Here is a 19,380-nt window from a genome sequence, read left to right as displayed (position 1 = left end):
TGCAAAAAAAATTAATTCCCCATTGTTATTGTTTCGCAATCTTAGCTTGCTTCACACATTTTTTCTTCTCCGTCTCGTTTGATACCCCAGTTTTTATACCTTAATAGCTTTTAAAATTTATTTTAATTCTATTAGATCATAGGTCCATGTTCGTGAGAAATGTAGTTCGAATCCAGTCTGCCGAAAACTCCCCGTGAAGTAAATGGTGATTGGTACACGTTAAATCTCTTGGATCACTAAGTCCTCTATGTTCCCATAACAAATTATACCGCTAGGGATACTCGATTGGAGATAGATCGTTCTTTGGTTCAAGTCAAAATTACGATCTGTGGATGAATGAATGGATGTATGAATGAGTCCACCCTATGTGTGACAGAAGTCGTATTCTTGGCCATAGATGGTGCCACTGGAAACAAGAACAATCGAACCCCCAGTGCCTTAATCGCCTACGACAGGGATGGCGAACCAATGGCACGCGTGCCATTTATGGCACGCGACACAATATTCTGGGCACGCCACCGATCACAAAGTTCACTATGAAGCATATTCAGGGTTGCCACAGTAAAAAATGAACAAAAATAGTTGCTTTTAGTAGCCTCACTTTTAGTAGCCTCAAGCATGAAAATAGTTGCCTAAATCTATGAAAACAGTTGCCTGAACAGAAACAAAAATTTATCAAAAATAGTAGCCAAATAACAAAAATTATAGCTTAATTGTCAAATACTATTATTAGGACTGGGTGATGTCAGAAATTTTAAATCGTAATACATCGTCAGTTAGACATCACGATATAGTAATGTATCGCAATTTAGCATATGTTCAAAAATTACCTATGGGAAATCTTTAAATCAATCAAAAATAAATAAAAAGGAATAAATCTATTACAAAAGAAAATATTAATTCTAAGCATATTATACTATGACATCAATATCATTGCTTAATTTTTTCAATTAAATTAATAAAGAAGTTCAAGTAAAAGCAAACCCCAGCTTTATTTCATTTTTCTTAAATTAAAAATGATTTAAGATTTATTGGTTTAAAAATAATAATACTGTAACAAATTATTTTACATACATGCATTAAAAATTAAAAGAAGGAAAAAAAAGGGAAGTAGAAAACAAATCAAAGAAATATTCACTTTAGGAAGAAAATTTTTTTTTTATTATTTGTTGGAAAAAAAACATGCTTTTGAAACATCATTAGACCCTTTTTTATTTACTTATTTAAAATAATAAAAAGTAGTATTAACTAATGGTCAAATTCTGTACTTAATAAATGTAAAAATATTTTTACTTATTTATTATTATTTTCATTTTTGAAAATAAAATCGACTAAAGATTTATTTGTTTAAAAATGATACTGACTATCGAACAAATTATAAAACAAACAAGTATTGAAAGAATTTTAATTAAAATTTTAAAAAAATACTTTAAGTACTAATGTTAAATTATTAAAAACGTCAAAACAATACTAAACTTTTTATTTAATTAAAAAAAATTTTTTTTTACTAATAGCCAAATTTTTTTAAAACTTTGTTTTCATTTTCTCAAAAATAAAAGCAAATTAAATAAAAGTAAGTTTTGTTTTAATTTTTTTTATAATTAAAAACGACTGAGCATTTATTGGTTGAAAAACAATCAAATTATTATACTTAACTACATTTAATAAATTTAAAAAAACTAACTTTTTATAACAAAGTTAAATACAAAATACCCCTATTAAATTGCATCACTTAAAATTAAAAAAAACAATAACTGAAAAAAATCAATGATTTGATCTATTGAGTTCAGAACGAAAATTTAAGATAACAGCGATTGTGCAGCAATCGCAAAGTAACAGTAGGTCTACTAAAAATAATTGACAAGAATCGTTAAACCCAGACAGAAAAAAAAATGGTATGAAATAATGCAGAACGAAACGATCGCTGCTAAAGTCTCACTGAAAATAATTTACAAGAAATTATTATTCCGACGAAATTATTTCCTCCACAATTATTTCCGACGAAATAAAATGCACAACGATCGCAAAATGACTTAAGTCACATTGAAAATAATCTTCAAAAAACGCATAATCCCAAAGATAAAAATGGACATAATGAAACTATGCATTGCGTTCTACATATTACAACGCTGATCCTGGTACGAAACCGGGAGTTCTGATTCAATTCGCACTTCGTCATTCAACATTACAAAAATAACATCTTAATAGCAAAATGCTATCTGCATCTCTGTAGCTAGACGAAATCAAAATCGTCTTCATTAGTGCGGAAACAGCGTTAGCCTAGTCAAGGATCCTTGCATATTAAATCGTTAAACCGCGATTGTAATCTAATTCCGGCGGCTTAAATCAGATTTCTGATTCATCGTTTACAACGAAAGTCACTACATTGGCCTACTGATATATGCGTTTAATCGATATTTCGCGATACATCGATTTATCGCCCAGTCCTAACCAAGCTCCAATTAAAAAAAAGTTTTGTACAAATATAAAAGGTATACATGTTAGAAAATACTAATTAAAAGTCGAATTACAATAAAATATGAATGATAATAGAAGGAAAAAACAATTAAAAATAACATAACTGCCTCTCAAAGAGAACATATAACAAGTACTTTATTAAATCCAATGGAAATTAAAATTTTTGGCTCTTTGGACACAAATTATTGTATAAAAGTTTGCTTTCTTTTATTAACGTTCTGAAAAGTAACGTTCATTTTTGCGGAAAAACTTCGCCAAGAGTAAAAAAAGTCTCCTAATAATCGCCTATTCCTGAGAATCGTTGCTTTTTTAGCCTTTTCAGGCAGAAAAAGTCGCCATAGTTGCCTAAGCCCGAAAATAGTAGCAAATAGTTGCATTTTAGTAGCCTGCGGCAACCCTGATATTAACAATTAAATTAAAATTCACAAAAACAAACAAAATAATAAACAATTAACAAAAAAAATTAACAATTTAATGCCAAAAAAACGATAACTGTAAAAAACAAGCTAACAATAAATAACTAGCAAAAAAACATTAACAGTTCTGCTTAAACTAGCATCTTACAACCTAATATAAGTCATTTGTCTTCTAATCTGCAACAAGAGAAGTCCCAACGTGGAACTCTTTAGGAAATTAGTATCAATTTGCATACACTTTACTGCTGATAATTGTATTTACATACTTTGAAACAAATTGTAGTTGTGTTTTGTCAGTTTTCAATTTTTTTTTTCATTTTTATCACCAGGAACACGATATAATAGTTTGTGATTTTTGTATAAATTTGTTCAAAACTTGCTTTAAGTTCTACTTATAAATTCAAAGCGAAAGTTTTTTTTTTTTTGGCTATATTAGTACCTTTTTTTTTAATTAGTAATTATAATGCAATGATTCTTATTCATCATTACATTGTTGTCTACATCATCAAAAAAAAATTTGTTTTTCTTATCTATGAGATCTTTTAAGGTAATTATAACTAATTAAAAAATTTAAAGTTAAGGTCCCATACCCATATCATGAACATTAGGTTTCAGTAGATTTTGCTGAAAACATTGTTTGTAAGCATGTGAATATGATCAAAAGTGAGAAAATTAATGTTACTATTTTCAAAATATAATGATTAGTAAATATAACGATTAGTAGATATGCATTGTTTCCAGTGCCCACCGCATATAAATTAATCAACTTTTAATGTAATGCGTCTATGTCTGAGCATTTTTTTTTAACTTCCATACAACCATAAATTGTTTTATCCTGTTTTATTTGCCATATGTAATATACCCCTTTTATTAATTTCTCTTATTTAGAATTTTATCTCAATACCTTAAAACCAATTTCTTTTTTGAAAAATATGCACAGAAAACTGTAGATTTTAAATTAACTTTTCATATCTTCAATTAAAATCATTCTTCAAATAAAATTACCTCTGCTGTTTTAGAATAAAACTCAAATGTGAAGAACGCACAACAATAAATTTCAAATATTCTGTATTTGGACCCTGAAAATGAGGCTTCATTACAGTACACAAAAAAGATTGTATGTTTGTTTATATGACATTATTTGTGCTTTAAGTCACTTACTTTTTTTACGAAATATTTGTTTTGAAATTGTTTCTCTTTAAATTTTGCAGCAGTTGAGTTGAAATGTAATGTATCATTCTTATAAAATTGATGTTATGTTCATTCAAATATGTATTGTTTTCTAATATGTTAATTAAATCAAAGAACATCTTTCACAATGCCACCGAAATAAAAATTTATACCTTATTTTCCAATTGGAAAAATTTTATAATTGCTTAGCATCATGTATGTTCTTAAAAGATGGTTCACTCATGGGGTGACAGTTTAAATATTCATGTTTCATTTTCTGTTATTGCTAATTATCACAACTGTTCAGTATTATGTTTATTATTTGAAAAGAAAAAAAAATTATTTTATTTTCATATTTATAAATTTTTACTGCTGTTTGGCATTATGTGTATTTTCTAAAAAATTTTTAATTTTTTTCTCACTGTCAAAATATTAAAATACAAATATTTTATTTTCACATTGGCTAATTTTCCCTACTGTACAGTATTATTCTCAAAAAAATTATTATTATTATTATGCAGTCATTAGATTTAAGTATTCATTTAAATTACTTATTTTCAAATCTCCAAAATTATCTAGCATTACATGTTCATTCAAAAAAGATACTTTTTGACAGTGACAATAAAATTAAATAGTCATGTTTCACTCCCACATTTGCAAATTTTTACAGACATTTAGTACCATGTGTACACTCAGAGGAATAGTGTCAACCAATATATGATTCATAATTTATTTTTTCAACTTTCATATTTTCACTATTTCTCAGAATATTTTTTTTTCTCAAAAAATTTTAATTCAACAGAGTCGACAGATTTTATACATAATTTTCATACTAGCGAATTTTCCCAACTGTGAAGCTTTATGCTTAATCACAAAAAAAATTTCTTACACAATGACATGCCACCAGATATAAATACATTTTCACCTTCGTTGTAAATTACTATGCTGTAATGAATGTTTGCATGCAATTTTTTTCTATTCTAGCTCATCTTAATACTCAATAAATTTAAAATGAATTTTAATACATTGAAAAATTACAATTACTTAATAAACCTAAAATAAATTTTTAAAATTGCAAATCATTATTAACCTCTTCAGGACTGGGGAAAGGAGAAAGAGTTTCCTCAGGCCTACATGCTCTGATATTGCTCATACTAAAGAGTATGTATTCATACTAACACAAGATAGAGTAATTGAGATAACATCTGTGTGATCTTAGGCAACTGAAGCCAGTAAGATTGATTTCATACGTGATATCGTGGTCTTGTGATGAACGTATATGTGATGGTGTAATGTAAAATTGAAAAAGATGCATCATAACAGAATGTTTATTTTTCTTTGAAAATTTCTTCATTATTTAATATTTTTGGATGTCTTTCTTTACTTTTTATTATTTTATATAAGTACTTTATAATTTACTTACAATTTTAAAATTACATTTTTCTCAGAATTTTTTAATTTTTATAATTAATATTTTTTCATATATTACTTAGCAGCTTTGCTGCAGGTTATTGAAACTGAGATTTTCAATTAATAATTTTGAAACAGCAATCACATATATAAAAATTAATCTATTTCTTTGCATTCTTATTTGAAACGAAAAAATTATGAGGTATAAGTCAATCACTATTACCTTACATCTCGTAACTATTAACATTTATAATCTATTTAGACCAATATACAGAATATTTTTTCTGGATGTCTTACTACGAAACTAAAAAAAAACACATTTAAAATTAAGGGCTGCAAACCCTGACGGAGAATCATTTTTTGAAACTAATGCTATAGTTACATTGTTCAATTTTCCTTGAACTGCATAACATGTCACAAGAAAAAAGTGCAGAGTGTCCGAGTTTAGACCGATTTTGCAAGGTAGAATTTCTTTTCTTGGTGCAGCATCCTCTTAAGTTATTTAAAATATCTTCGCATTTTTTCCCTCGATAAACTTAACATTTCATTTAACTAATAAAATATAACTGTTTGAATTCTTTTTTAAATGTTTTTATTAATAAATTGTCTTTTAAAAGTGTATCATATTGAAAGTTTTGGGTGAGCCCAACCTAGAGAGCTAAGTTGTATCTCTTAAGCTAGTGCATCCTTACTGATCTGTCAGGCTAATAAGGTCCTAACAGTTGAAATGTTAAAGCTACCCTCTAAACAATAATGGTATTTTAAAAGCTTTCATTTTTTTATCTTTTGTTTAACTGTTTAAAAAGTTACACATTTATGAGATACATTGTATTCATATATATATTTAAGATAAAATTTTGTCATTTGATAAAAAAAATTTTTACTTAATTTAAAAAGATACCTTCAATATGTTGTGGAGTACAAGGTCAATAGAATCCTGTTCATTAATGTTTTATTTTTCTGATGAATGGAAACTACACGTTGCTAGGACAACATAACTTTATTTAAAATTATGTTCAAAAGATTTTGGCATTGAAGATATAGTAAATATATATATTTTTCCTCATTAATGATGTATTTTATAACTGAAATTAATTATTCTTATAACTATATATTAACTTGCAGATAGTTTTAAATGTTAAATATTATTGTGTCATTAATTTGCTTGTATTAATTCATCGTAAACCGCAAACTGTAGGAAGTCTAAGTGCCATACACATGGTGACCGAGCGACATCATTTCAACATTGTGAAAGTTTTATTTCGAAGAAAAAGGTTTGCTCATTTAAATATAACCATTATTATCTGAGTTGACTTTACATAAAACATAAAGAAAAGTTCAAATGATAATTTGAATTCATCAACTCAAGATAATGGGAATTAAGAAATAAACAAAGTAACTGGAAAAGCATTAATTTTTTAGCGACATAAACCTAAACTGTGGTTTTTATAACTTGAAGCACAGTTAGCTAATGGTAATATTACTCATGATTTAACTAAGTAAAACAGACTCGTTGCCTCATTACATGAAAATGTCTTAGATTTCGTCATAGATGTTTTGTGAAACCCACCAGCAGATGAAAAATACAATGTATTAAAAAATTTTGTATATTGTAACAGATGTTGAAGCTGGGTTAAAAAAGGTCTTGACCGAACTTAATCTTGATGACAAGAGCTCCTCTGACTAGTAATGACAAATGAAAGGTTTGGCTGAAAACTCCATTTTTGAGAAACTATTAAAAGCACTTTGGCTACAGAAGTTACCGCTATTATCTATAAGATCTGTGTTTGAATAGATAACAGCCATTCGAGATCCAAATCTTCTCTCGCATAAGGTCAATAAAATCATGAAAAAAGAATAGCAATTGCACACTGCCAGAACAACATAACTTACAATTATGATGTTTGATAAATTTTCATGTTGAAGATACAGTGAATGTATATATTTTTCCTTTATAATGATATATTTGATAACTGAAATAAATAATTCTTATAACTATATAGTAATTTGCTGATAGCAGCAAATATTAAATATCATGTCAAAAATTTACTTTGCATTAATTCATTCTAAATTGCATACTATGTCTAAATGTTTTCCCTTACAATGAAAATAATGAAGTTTTTTCAAACTAAAAATTAAATGTATAAATATTTTTAAAAATGTTACAGACATAAAAAGTTTAATTTCAGCAAATCAATGGAAAGTATTAGGGCTGAGACAGGCTTGCTTTTCAGGATTGAACTTTCTCTTTAGAAATTAGAATTTGGCAAACATGAACATTGGTAATTACAGCATATATATTTACAGGGTCAGCCTACTAAAATCTAATACCCACCTAAAGCAATTAAGAAATTTTAGAATAGATTGATAATATATGCTGTAAATGTTTAAAATTGCTATTTAAAAAATAGTTGTATTTGCAAAGATTTTGAATACATTTTTAACAAAAAAGTTAACTTTTAATTTGTTTATAACACAACCTCTAATTTATTACTTAGAAATTAAGCAATATTAATATGACTAGAATTGTTAACATATAATTAAAATGTTTAATAAACAAAATATTAATGTAAGCAACTAGGTCAACTTTTACAGACCAAGTCAGAATTTACTAGTACCAAAGTAGGACATTATCTTTATAAACTAATATTTAATAAAATCTATTTGACTTTCTGTCCATAATTCTTTTTCTTCTAAAATCAGATGCTTTATTTATTTGTTATTATAAAATGAGCCAACCATATAATCAAAGTTATGATTGATCAATTTTGCCACCTTATATTTCTAAAACTGATTTAATAACTTAAATAAAATATAAAAATTTACAGAGAATTAGATTTTGAAATCAGTATATATTTTAATAAAACAACAGTACATTACAATTTTTTTCACAGAGAAGGAATTAATTTATAAAGTACAGATAATTTTATAGAAACTCAATGTACATTCTATCTGAACTGAATTTATTATGATAATCTAAATATTATTTTTAATTAAAATTTTACAATATATTTCACACTTATTTCAGAAGTAAAATATTTGTTTTTAATATTAAAATAAATTCTAAGTCGAAAACTGAAATATGTTTTAAAATTATTTACAATAAAACTTTAAATCTACAACAGTGTACAAAAATGACATTATCTATACATATTTTGTTTTGGTTTTTATACATACATAATTATGCACTTATATTAGATACACAGATTTACACCGGTGGAATAGAACACATTAAAATAATACAACTCTACAACCAATTAAAACAATTAGAAAAATTAAAGAAAAAGTTTCATTGATTAGATGGAAGACATTAACAAAAAATTATACGAATTCACAACAAAATGTTACTAGAAACTCAATATTTTTTATGTTTCTCAAATTCAAACATTAAAAAAAAAAAATTTCAGACTAAAAAAATTTTTAAATTGAACAATGCCATATGAGTAATGTATACTATAATTAGGTCTGCCGATTAAAGAATTGCTTAAATATTAGAATGATTTTTTTTAAATTTCTTAAAAAATTCACCATTCTATTCACCATAAAAATTTCAAAATTCTTTAAGCATTTGATTTATTAATAACAAGCAAATAAAATACACTATCTTATGACAAAAATTGATTCAAGCATAAGAACATATAATTCTCAGATTATTGCACTCTAAAATTAAAAGCAATATGATCAAATAATATTACTAAAATATATATTTATGATTACGAATTTAAAAAAAAAAATAAACAGATAAGAATATTTTTTTTCTTTACTATTTATATTAAATTAAATGTTTCATAGAAACAAAAACTCACAAAACACTCGATGTCAAGATTAGAAAGTAAATCTAAATCAACTTTGCAACCAATGACATCAAAGAAATATTGCCTGTTAAGACAATTCAGCTTACTACAAAGGAAAATAATTTCCCAAATGAAAATATAGTCAAATTTTCAAAATCGCTAACACTTGGGGCTTAAAACTAATTTGATATATTGATCATAATAAATTATTAATGCACTGAAATATGAAGAAAACAATTTTAGAAACCTTGTTCATTCTTTGGATTGATAAAAGAGAATATAACCAGATTCAGATGTTTTCTGTGTATCAGATGTAAGCCCATAAAAGTCTTCAATCGCAGAGGCGTCAATTTTCTAAAAGAAAAGGATACTTAGACAATCTAACAAAATTACTTGAAACTTTAAAAAAAAAAAATTCAAAACTTGTCTGGATAAAAAAAAAAAAATACGAGCAAATTTAAAATAAAAAAAAAAAAACATGCACACATTGAAACTAATACACTAAACTTAAATTCTCTTCTTTGATATGATAAAAGAAGAAAATTTAAGTTTAATGATATTAGTTTAACACATTTTAAATCCATCTTATACTTTAACATTTTTAAGAATATTTTGATTGGTCAAATTCCTTGGTTTTAATTTATTTGTAATAATAAAACAGATTTTCTTTCAGCTATTAAGAATTTCAAAATTACCTTAGAGAATAATACAGTAGGGAACCAATTATCCGGAACGATCGGGACCATCGCTATTCCGGATAACTGATTTTTCCGGTTTTCTGAATCGCTACAAAAAGTCGTTTTTTTATTGTTAAACCCAACTAAAAAAAATTTTTTTCTTGGGAAATAATCTTAAAAAGAAGAAAAAACGATGAAGTAATACACTAATGATTATTTCCAAAATAATGGTAAGGTGAACATCTTTCAAGAAAGAAAGGAAAATCCTAAAATCTTATGAGGAAAAAAAAGTTTTTTTTAAAAAATGGCGGGAAAATTTATCGGATTTCGTTCCGGTTTTTTGGTTTTCCGGTTTTCTGATTTCCGGATAACGGGTTCTGTACTGTAATTTTTTTTAATTATTGTAATAATAATTTAATTCAATATATATTAAAGAAATTCAACTTATTTGGCCGATGTTGAAGCCTGCATAAATAGGCCTATGCGAAGAAATTTAGGATTTTTTGTTCCTGAAGAATTTAAATGGTCGCACTTTATTGGATTTTTTAATTATTGAAAGTTTTTACTCTCTATTTTAAGGTTTTTGAAAGGGGTCAGCAGTAAATTTTTAAAGATCTGGCCATTTATATTTTATTTTCTCAGATCTGGCCATTTATATTTTACTTTTGACTTTTTTTTTGTATCGTTGAATTTTTATCAAATTTACTTCAATATTTGAATTTTTTATTCATTTTTCTTATTTAGTTTTTCCATTATGGGTCCTCAGGGCATAGTCAGTTTTTGGTTTATCCACTGACTACAGAAGGCTCCAGTGTGATAGCAGACATGATGAAGACCTGATGAAGTGCTGTTTTTGCTAACATGCAAATCTTCAGAAAATTGTTTTTGCTTGTTTTTGGTTTCTAACTTTTTATTTAAATTGTTTACATAAGACAAATTTGGTTTTAACTGCTTTTAGAGCTTTTCCATTTTGACTTATTATTTGTAAGTTTTTTTCTCAAAGTTTTTTTTTCTTAATAATTGCTTAAATCAATTTCATACTTTGATTGAATACAATAAAACAGTGTTCCCCAACCTTTTTATCACCGCGGACCTGTCATCGTTTGATAATTTAACTGCGGCCCGATGGGGGGGGGGGCGTTGATTGTTTATATTTTAGATTATTTTGTATTATTAAATCAATTTAATTGTATTTAAACATGCCTTCAAAATAAAATACTGATATACCAAAAAATAAGTATAAAGTGATTTAACATTTTAACTTACTAGAACGTTAAATCAATGTTAACCCTGAGCTCGTTTCTTCACAATGAGACGGTTCCATCTGGGGGTAATCGGAGACAATGATACATTACAAATATTAAGAAATTTATGTCACTACCTTCGGGGGCCACTTTTTTTAAATTAATAAAATTTTAATGGAACACAGGTATTTTTAATTTGGGGTATAAACCCAGGAATTTAAATTCAATTTCAATTATTTGGCGGCCCGGTACCATTTGATCCACGGACCGGTGCCGGTCCGTGGACCGGGGGTTGGGGAACACTGCAATAAAATAATCGTCCTTACACCTAAATGTGATGGTAAAGGAAAGTAAACATACTTTTATGAGGGATGTTCCCCTAAAAATACTGATACTTTAATTAAAACTTGTTGAATAGTACTAAATAGAATTTGTGTAAATCCCTATATCATTTAGAGCTTTCTTTTAAAAAAGTACAAAAACTACTTAGACCAGGAAAAAGACTGGTAAAATCCAGTAGGTAACTGGAAAATCCGGTAGAGTTAGCAGCTATGCATCCCTAATACACATAGTATTAAATTTTTTTTCCAAAATTTTATTTTTAATATAAATTTGATTTAATATAATGTGTAACAATCAACTCAAGTTGAAAAGTAATAATATGAAAAAGGATACTTACATCTACAATATCATCATCAAACAAGAGCCAAAGTCCATGACTTTTCACAATAGAAATGTAATGTCCTCTATTTGGACCACTCCCACAGTGAATAACAACAGCCACTAAATCATATAGTCTGTCTGGATTGTAAGCATCATCTGACTGGAGAAGAAATTCAGAAATAATTAACAAATAAGCTGCACATTAAAAAATTTTATAATAGTTACATAGAATTAACTAATTTATAAAGTCAGAAAAATAATTCTACCAGAAAACAAAAATTATAAAAATTTAAAGGTATGTGTGTTAGCACTTAATCAGGTGACACACTGCCTGTCAACACACAGTGTGTCCCCAGAAGAAGTGCTGTCCTGCTAACACACATATCTTTAAATTTTCATAATTTTTGCTTTCTGGTAGAATTGTTTTTCTGACTTCATAAATTAAAATAAAACAAATTTGGATTTAACTGCTTTAGACGCTTTTCTATTTTAATTTATTATTTTAAATGTTACTGACTTACTTTTGTCTTTTATGTTAGGTAAATTAGTTTCATTCTTTGATTAGATAGAATAAACTATTTCTTAACTAGAATTGTTTTGGGGCTAGTTGGTTTTGGAAAGCAAAATGACTCTAATTATAAAAAATCATACGGACAATTTTATCAATATTTGTGAGTCTATATAAGGGTAAGTATATTTATATTAATTTTATTTACACAAAAGAGGAAACAAATTATAGAAATTATTCGTCATTTATAATTAAATGCATAATAATTTTAAAATATAAAGTTTCCAAGTGAAAAATAATTTAAAATTAAAAGAAAAATTACTCTTTATTCAAGAAATCTACTGTTAAAATTATATCTTAAAAATAAAAAATATGATAAAAAAAGTTTAGTTAATAATATTATTAAATTAAATATTCTTGCGGTTGTTGTTGTTGTTGTTGTTCATTTACGTCGCACTAGAGCTGCACAATGGGCTATTGGCGACGGCCTGGGAAACATCCCTGAGGATGATCCGAAGACATGCCATCACAATTTTGATCCTCTGCAGAGGGGATGGCATCCCCGCTTCGATAGCCCGACGACCTGCANGAACAGTTTAACGAAGACCAATACCGCACACCCTCGGTCCCTATGCAGACTGATCCAAGTGGTCCCCTACCCTCACACTGACCGCAGCCAGTGATGCCTGACTTCGGTGATCAGTCCACTACGGGACATTAAATATTCTTAGAATCTTATTTTGTAATATTGAAAATTAAAAAAAAATAAAACTTTTATTTTAAGTTTTTTCAGATCACAATATTCATCATTTCACAATATTTACAAGGAAAACATATTAACACAATTTGAAAAAAAACTGAATCAAAGCTTTAAGAAAACAAATACTTACAGTATTGAAAAGACGCAACTCCAAAGGAAACACTACACGATAGGACAGTTTTGTATGCCGATTTTGCTGCTCCATATATTTAAATCGTTTTAAATGTAAAGCCAAAATCATGGGTAATTTTTTAACTCGCATTCTGAAAAGCAAAATATTTATAATTATCATAACAATGATCAAAAACAAAAAGCTTAAGTATTTATGACATAAATATGAAAGATTTATACATAAGACTACACTTAACTAAAATTAAAACAGAATAAAATTATCTATTACAACAAAATATTACTGTTTATATTACTGTACTACTGAGTGTTCAGGGGGGAAAAGGAAAAATAATAGTTCTTTTAATTCATCTCAAAATATATTTAATCATAAAAAAAGAAATCTACATTAGGATACATGATCTGATTCATAAATAAGAAAATTGTAAAAATAACAAGTTTGCAGAAAGTAACAAATAAGTGCACGACTCAGGAATTACCAAAGAAATTTGATAAAATTACTGATAGAGTTTTTTTTAATAAAATGACTGAATTCTCAAAAAGTTTGAAATAATGAATCCTGCAGGTAAAGATATACACCTGTATTATGCAGATAATTGGTGAACAATCCCTAAGTTCGAATTATCAAATTTTGTGATTTTTACTAGCATTAAATAAATAAATAGATCGTCAAATCAAAAATTTCAAAATTCATGCTTCTACATATTAAAAATGGGCTGTTCGAATGCACATAAAAATCAGGAATACCAGAACAAAAAATTACAAATTAGAACAAAATATTGTTGATCAGGAAATTTAATCAGAAATATCAAGAAAACTAGAAACACTGCTCTGCTATTTTCATGAAGTAATCAACTCATCAAATTCCTTTACTCTTTAATCCCACTTTGTACAGCACTTTTTTGTACTTCCACTTATTTATTACCACTTCTGTGCATGATGAAAATTGTTTATTTTATTTTTATGTATCATACCTACCCTGTCTATTGTAAAGAATAAATCTGAATAAATACATGTAAAAAAATTGCTATGTATATTAAAAATAACTCTAAAAATGTGGCCATAAAAAATGCATTTCACTAATTTTCAAAATGGAAGGCAAATAAAAATAATTGTTTCAATGTTTTTTAAAATAAAAACTGCATTAAAATCAAAAATTTATATAAATGTACAATTTTTGGAGAAAAAAATTTTTTAGTTGCTATTTCTGAAAAAAGGTGGCATGAATTTTGTTGCCTTAATGATGAAATTTACATTTGATTTCAATATCTTACCTTTTTTGAGCTTCTTGTTTGCTACAACAATTTTCACAATAATATTTGTGTTCACTGCATAAAGTTTCTGTATTACTAAAACCACGAAGACAATGAGTAATGGAAGTGTTCTGATTAACATCAACAGAGAGATCCAAAAAATCTTCATCTTTGCTGCTAACCTACAATTGACATAATCAAAAAAATTACAATAAAAAATTTAGCAAAAAACTTTAGAGAAATAAACCTTAAAATGAAATGAGATAAAAAATCTTGCAAGAAAGACATAGATATTCTCAAACAGTTTTCGCTAGAAAATTATTCTAAATTTACTTCAACTATCTTTAAATTAAAGGAAAATAATTAGCAAAATATTGTTTAACGTTTTTTTTTATGCTTCCATGATGAACATTAAATAAAATCCAAATAAAAAGCTGAAAGTTCCATAATGTTTGTAAAAATGTTTGCACTTAGAAGTATCAAAAGGAGAATTACTAAAAGGAAGGAAGAAAGAAAGAAAAGATACAGCACAATTAAAAAAATAATAAAAAAATTTTAAAAAAAACTAAACATCTTTAAACAAAGGGCAAATCTTCAACTTGCCAGCTCCCCATTTAAGGCTGATTAGTTTCAGCGAAGCAGTGTGTGAAAATGCTTCAAAATCTAGCAAAGGCATTTCTTCTATTTAGAAGAAAAAATGCTGACCCGCCCACCTTTCACCATTAATTTTAGAAACACTGAAATTTTAAAACAGCCATATTTGCAACAAATAAACTTGATTTTTAAGTTTCTACACATTTTTACGGTTTTGATTAGTAAATAGTTTTTTATACTATACTGTAGCGTATCTACCACTACAAAATTACAATACAATTCACTAGTATATAAGACATGTTAACTCGACTCTATGTCGGGGTACCTTTTCATAGACACGGTTGACATGGTCGATAACTACTCTCCCCACATTGGTGAGCCGGACGTGATCTATAAATCTATGGTAAAAATTGAACATTGCTAAAAATCTACGTAATTCCGATACAGTTTTAGGTTGGGGGAAATCGGTAATTGCGGACACTTTACTAGGTGAAGGAGCAATTCCATCGGGAGACACTTCAAAACCAAAAAATTTTAACTTTGATTTTCCAAACACACATTTTTCGGTATTCAAAACAATTCCGTATTCATCAAAACGTTTAAAAACTGTATTTAAGTGAGTTAAGTGTTCTTCTAAAGTTTTGGAAGCAATTAAAACGGCATCAAGGTATACGAAACAAAATTCTAATCCCCTTAAAACGACATGCATGAAGCGTTGGAAAGTTTGTCCTGCATTGCAGAGCCCAAACATCATTTTAGTGAATTCGAATAAGCCAAAAGGGGTTATAACAGCTGTTTTTTCAATGTCTGCTTCCGCGACAGGGATCTGATGATACGCTCGAACAAAATCTAACTTTGAATAAATTTTTGAGTCATTTAGGCTATAAGCGAAATCATGAATGTGTGGGAGAGGGTATCTGTCTGGTATTGTAATAGAATTTAACCGTCTGTAATCACCGCATATTCTCCAAGTGCCGTTTGACTTCGGCACCATATGAATAGGACTTGCCCATGGGCTACTTGAAGGCCTGCATAAGCCGGTTTTTAACATATAATCAAATTCTTTTTTAGCGACTGCAAGTTTATCCGGTGGCAAACGTCTAGCTTTTGCAAACACCGGAGGACCTGTGGTTTGAATATGATGCTGAACATCATGAGTTGAAGTGTTGAAAGTTAAGTTATTCGTACATATGCGAGGGTACTGCAATAATAATTTTCGACAAACAGCATCTTCTGCAATAGTTGTTAAGAGAAAGTAGGAAATATTTCCCCTTTAATACCAGTGTAAGTTAAGGAATCAATCAATTTTTTATTTTGTAAATCAACCAGCAATTTAAAATGGGTAAGAAAATCCGCTCCTAAAATTGGTTGAGTAACATCAGCGACAAGAAATTTCCATTGAAATCGCCTGGAAATTCCGAAATCTAAAGTACATGTTGTCTGACCGTAAACTGCAATTTTCGAACCATTAGCAGCATAAATATCAAAAGATTTATTAGAAATCAAATTTTTCTGCATATGTGTTTTTGGAATAACTGAAACAGAAGCCCCGGTGTCTATAAGAAACTGGCGGTTGGTGAACCTGTCGTATACAAATAGGCGAATTTGACTAGGACCTATATCTGCCGTCGCATGAACAGAGGGTCCAATTAGTTTTCCGAATTTTGAGCGTAATTGCAAGGAGGAATGCATTTATTAGCTTTAGTACCGAATTTATAGTGATACCAGCATATAGGTCTCGCCACAGTGCGCTGGGGTACCTTTTCATAGATGACGGTTGACATGGTCTGTAACTACTCTGTTAAGATTTTAATAATCATTTATATTTTTTATGAATGTAAAATATCTTTACCCGCCATGGGTAAAGATTTCAGTCGGACTAGTATCTTTAGAACTGAAATTTTATGACCTACTTAAAACTGTCCCTTCACAGCCAGTGCACTATCTCAGCAAAATGAAATAATATATAGTTATAAGTTTGTGCTGTAATAAAGGTTCCCCGATCAAAAACTACAATAATTTATGAAATAACAATATCCAATTTTATTTAAGTATAAATTTATAAGGAAATAACAGCTTGGCCTTCTGCTTTATTTTTGAAAGGAGGCGAAAGCAGAGAGATGTATCTCAAATCTAAATCTAACATAAAACAAATTATTTTTAAAGCTTGAAAAAAAAATTTTTGAATGTTGCTAGAAAATGAACATGGAAATATCTAAATGGCAAGGCATTAACTATTCAGGATTTGGGATGGCAGACTAATTTTGAATTTTAAAGAAAAATATTAGCCAAAAAGGAAAAGCTTAAATTATAAATATTAGCCAAAAAGGAAAAGCTTAAATTATAAATATTAGTCAAAAAAGAAAAGCTTAGATTATAACAGGAGAGAAATGTTTGTTAGAAGTACTTGGTTAAAATATAAAGGGTTAAAATCTTATTCAAATTAAATATAGAGGCACATTACTTAAATCTTTTAGGTGAAAGTAAATTAAATTAACAAATACGCTGAAATATAATATCACTACGACACATTCACCCCAAAACATAGAGAAAAAAATTTTCAATACAAGAATGCTAAATGCCAAAATGTCAGATTTCAAAAAAATATTGCATACAGAATCGTTAAATTCAAAAAGGCATATTTATAATGGTTTTTTAAAGAATGAAGATATAGATAAAACACTAAATTATTTTTATTTAACAATAGTATTTTTCACCCATTGTCCAAATTATTCCATAATATTGAACATAAACACTTAAAAAGTTTTTTTAATTAAATACATTTAGCTACAATAGTCAGTATCCAGATTAATTTTAGAAACATTTATCAAATAAAGAATCAAAAAATAAATATGATGTATTATTTTAATGTCAGCATACAAAAATGAATTTAAAAATAAGGATAATTATGCAATTTTAAAATTCCAGACAAACATTAACTTAATATAAGACGCAATTCAGATCACAAAAAAGTAAATAATCGAAATAAAACAAAAATGGAAATTAAGGTAAACGCTTTTGTAAAAACTTTAAATTAGTATTTTGTAGGATAACCTTTGGAGTTCATTACAGCTCTCAATCTTGATGACAGTGAATTAACTAAGTTTTGGGTTACAGAATGTGGTATATTCTACCATTCCTCAAAAATGACTTTATCAGATCATTCTTGTTTTTCATTTCATGTTTCCAAATTTGTCAGTCAAGGTGATCTCACAAATTCTCCAGGGAATAAGATCTGGTGACTGTGAAGGGATTTTTTGTTGTTTCTAAACATTATATAGCAGCCGCAGCCATTCCAGAACATTTCATTAAGAATATTTTGAATTGTCTTGCTGGAAGATTCTTTCCAGTAATTTGGAAAGACTTTGATGTGAATTATCTTTCAAAATGTTCAAATAACTACACTGGTTCATTATGTCATTTCTCTAGGTACCGCCATGCACCCCCAAACTAAAATTTATCCACAACTGTATTTTACGGTTCCTTTCATATTCTTCGATTTCATCTTTTTATGGGCTTTTTCCAAAACTTTTGGTTTCCATATGATACATGGATGTTGAATTTGCTTTCATCAGAAAATAGTCTTTTGTTATTCTTAGTTATTTTAAAAGAAATATTCCGAACGAATAATTGACAATCTCTTACAAAATTTACACTTTTTTTATATGAAAATGCAGACTCTCATCTTGAGATAGGAAGTGGATACTTACTTCCTTGACTAATAGTATTATGTTGTAGTTTAGCAATTTTACTCTTTTTTGTATGGGTCTGTCACTTTAAAACAATTTTTTTTATATAAGTTCTCATATAGAGACATTCGTTCTCATATAGACACATTCGTAACAAGAAGTTTTTACAGGATAGAGGTATCAACCCTATGCCCAACCCCCAATCTGGAAGGCCAGTCCCCTGATATAATCAACAGAAGCAAGGTGCCCGGTTTTACCCCCAGACACTGGGTACTCATTTTAGTCACCTTTTACGACATGAATGAGCTGCATTGGGACTATTCTTTCACACCCAGTCACCACACTGAGAAGATTTATTAAATCTATGTTTCTTTCTAGAAAAACAAAGTTCTTAATCTTCAAAACTCTTCTCATGCCACTTCTGAAGCTTGAACAATGATAAAACTGGAGGAAAATTGCATCACAGCATTTGAGAGTAACTTGGTGGTATAAATGAAAATAACTGGAGAAGGAGATTTGACTTTGAACTATACAAGATTTATAAACAACCAGATATTAAATATATAAAAATAAATAGAATGAATTGGATGGCCCA

At 28.1% G+C, this 19,380-nt stretch overlaps 1 protein-coding gene across 1 annotated transcript in view; it reads right to left on the bottom strand.

Moving 5' to 3' along the window:
• Positions 1-8,311: 8,311 nt before the first annotated feature.
• LOC107450344 (Ubiquitin-specific protease 12/46) overlaps positions 8,312-19,380 on the bottom strand; it is a 32,020-nt gene continuing 20,951 nt past the window's right edge. The window contains exons 6-9 of the mRNA XM_071187718.1: positions 14,524-14,684; positions 13,251-13,383; positions 11,869-12,012; positions 8,312-9,622 (exon numbers count right to left, since the gene is read on the bottom strand). Coding sequence (XP_071043819.1) covers positions 9,521-9,622; positions 11,869-12,012; positions 13,251-13,383; positions 14,524-14,684 — 540 coding nt within the window. The 3' untranslated portion in view covers positions 8,312-9,520. The remainder of the gene's footprint in view (positions 9,623-11,868; positions 12,013-13,250; positions 13,384-14,523; positions 14,685-19,380) is intronic.

This window comes from Parasteatoda tepidariorum, chromosome X1 (genome assembly GCF_043381705.1).
Source record: "Parasteatoda tepidariorum isolate YZ-2023 chromosome X1, CAS_Ptep_4.0, whole genome shotgun sequence".
In the NCBI taxonomy this organism is placed as follows: Eukaryota; Metazoa; Arthropoda; class Arachnida; order Araneae; family Theridiidae; genus Parasteatoda; species Parasteatoda tepidariorum.
This window is presented reverse-complemented; position numbering and strand designations above follow the sequence as displayed.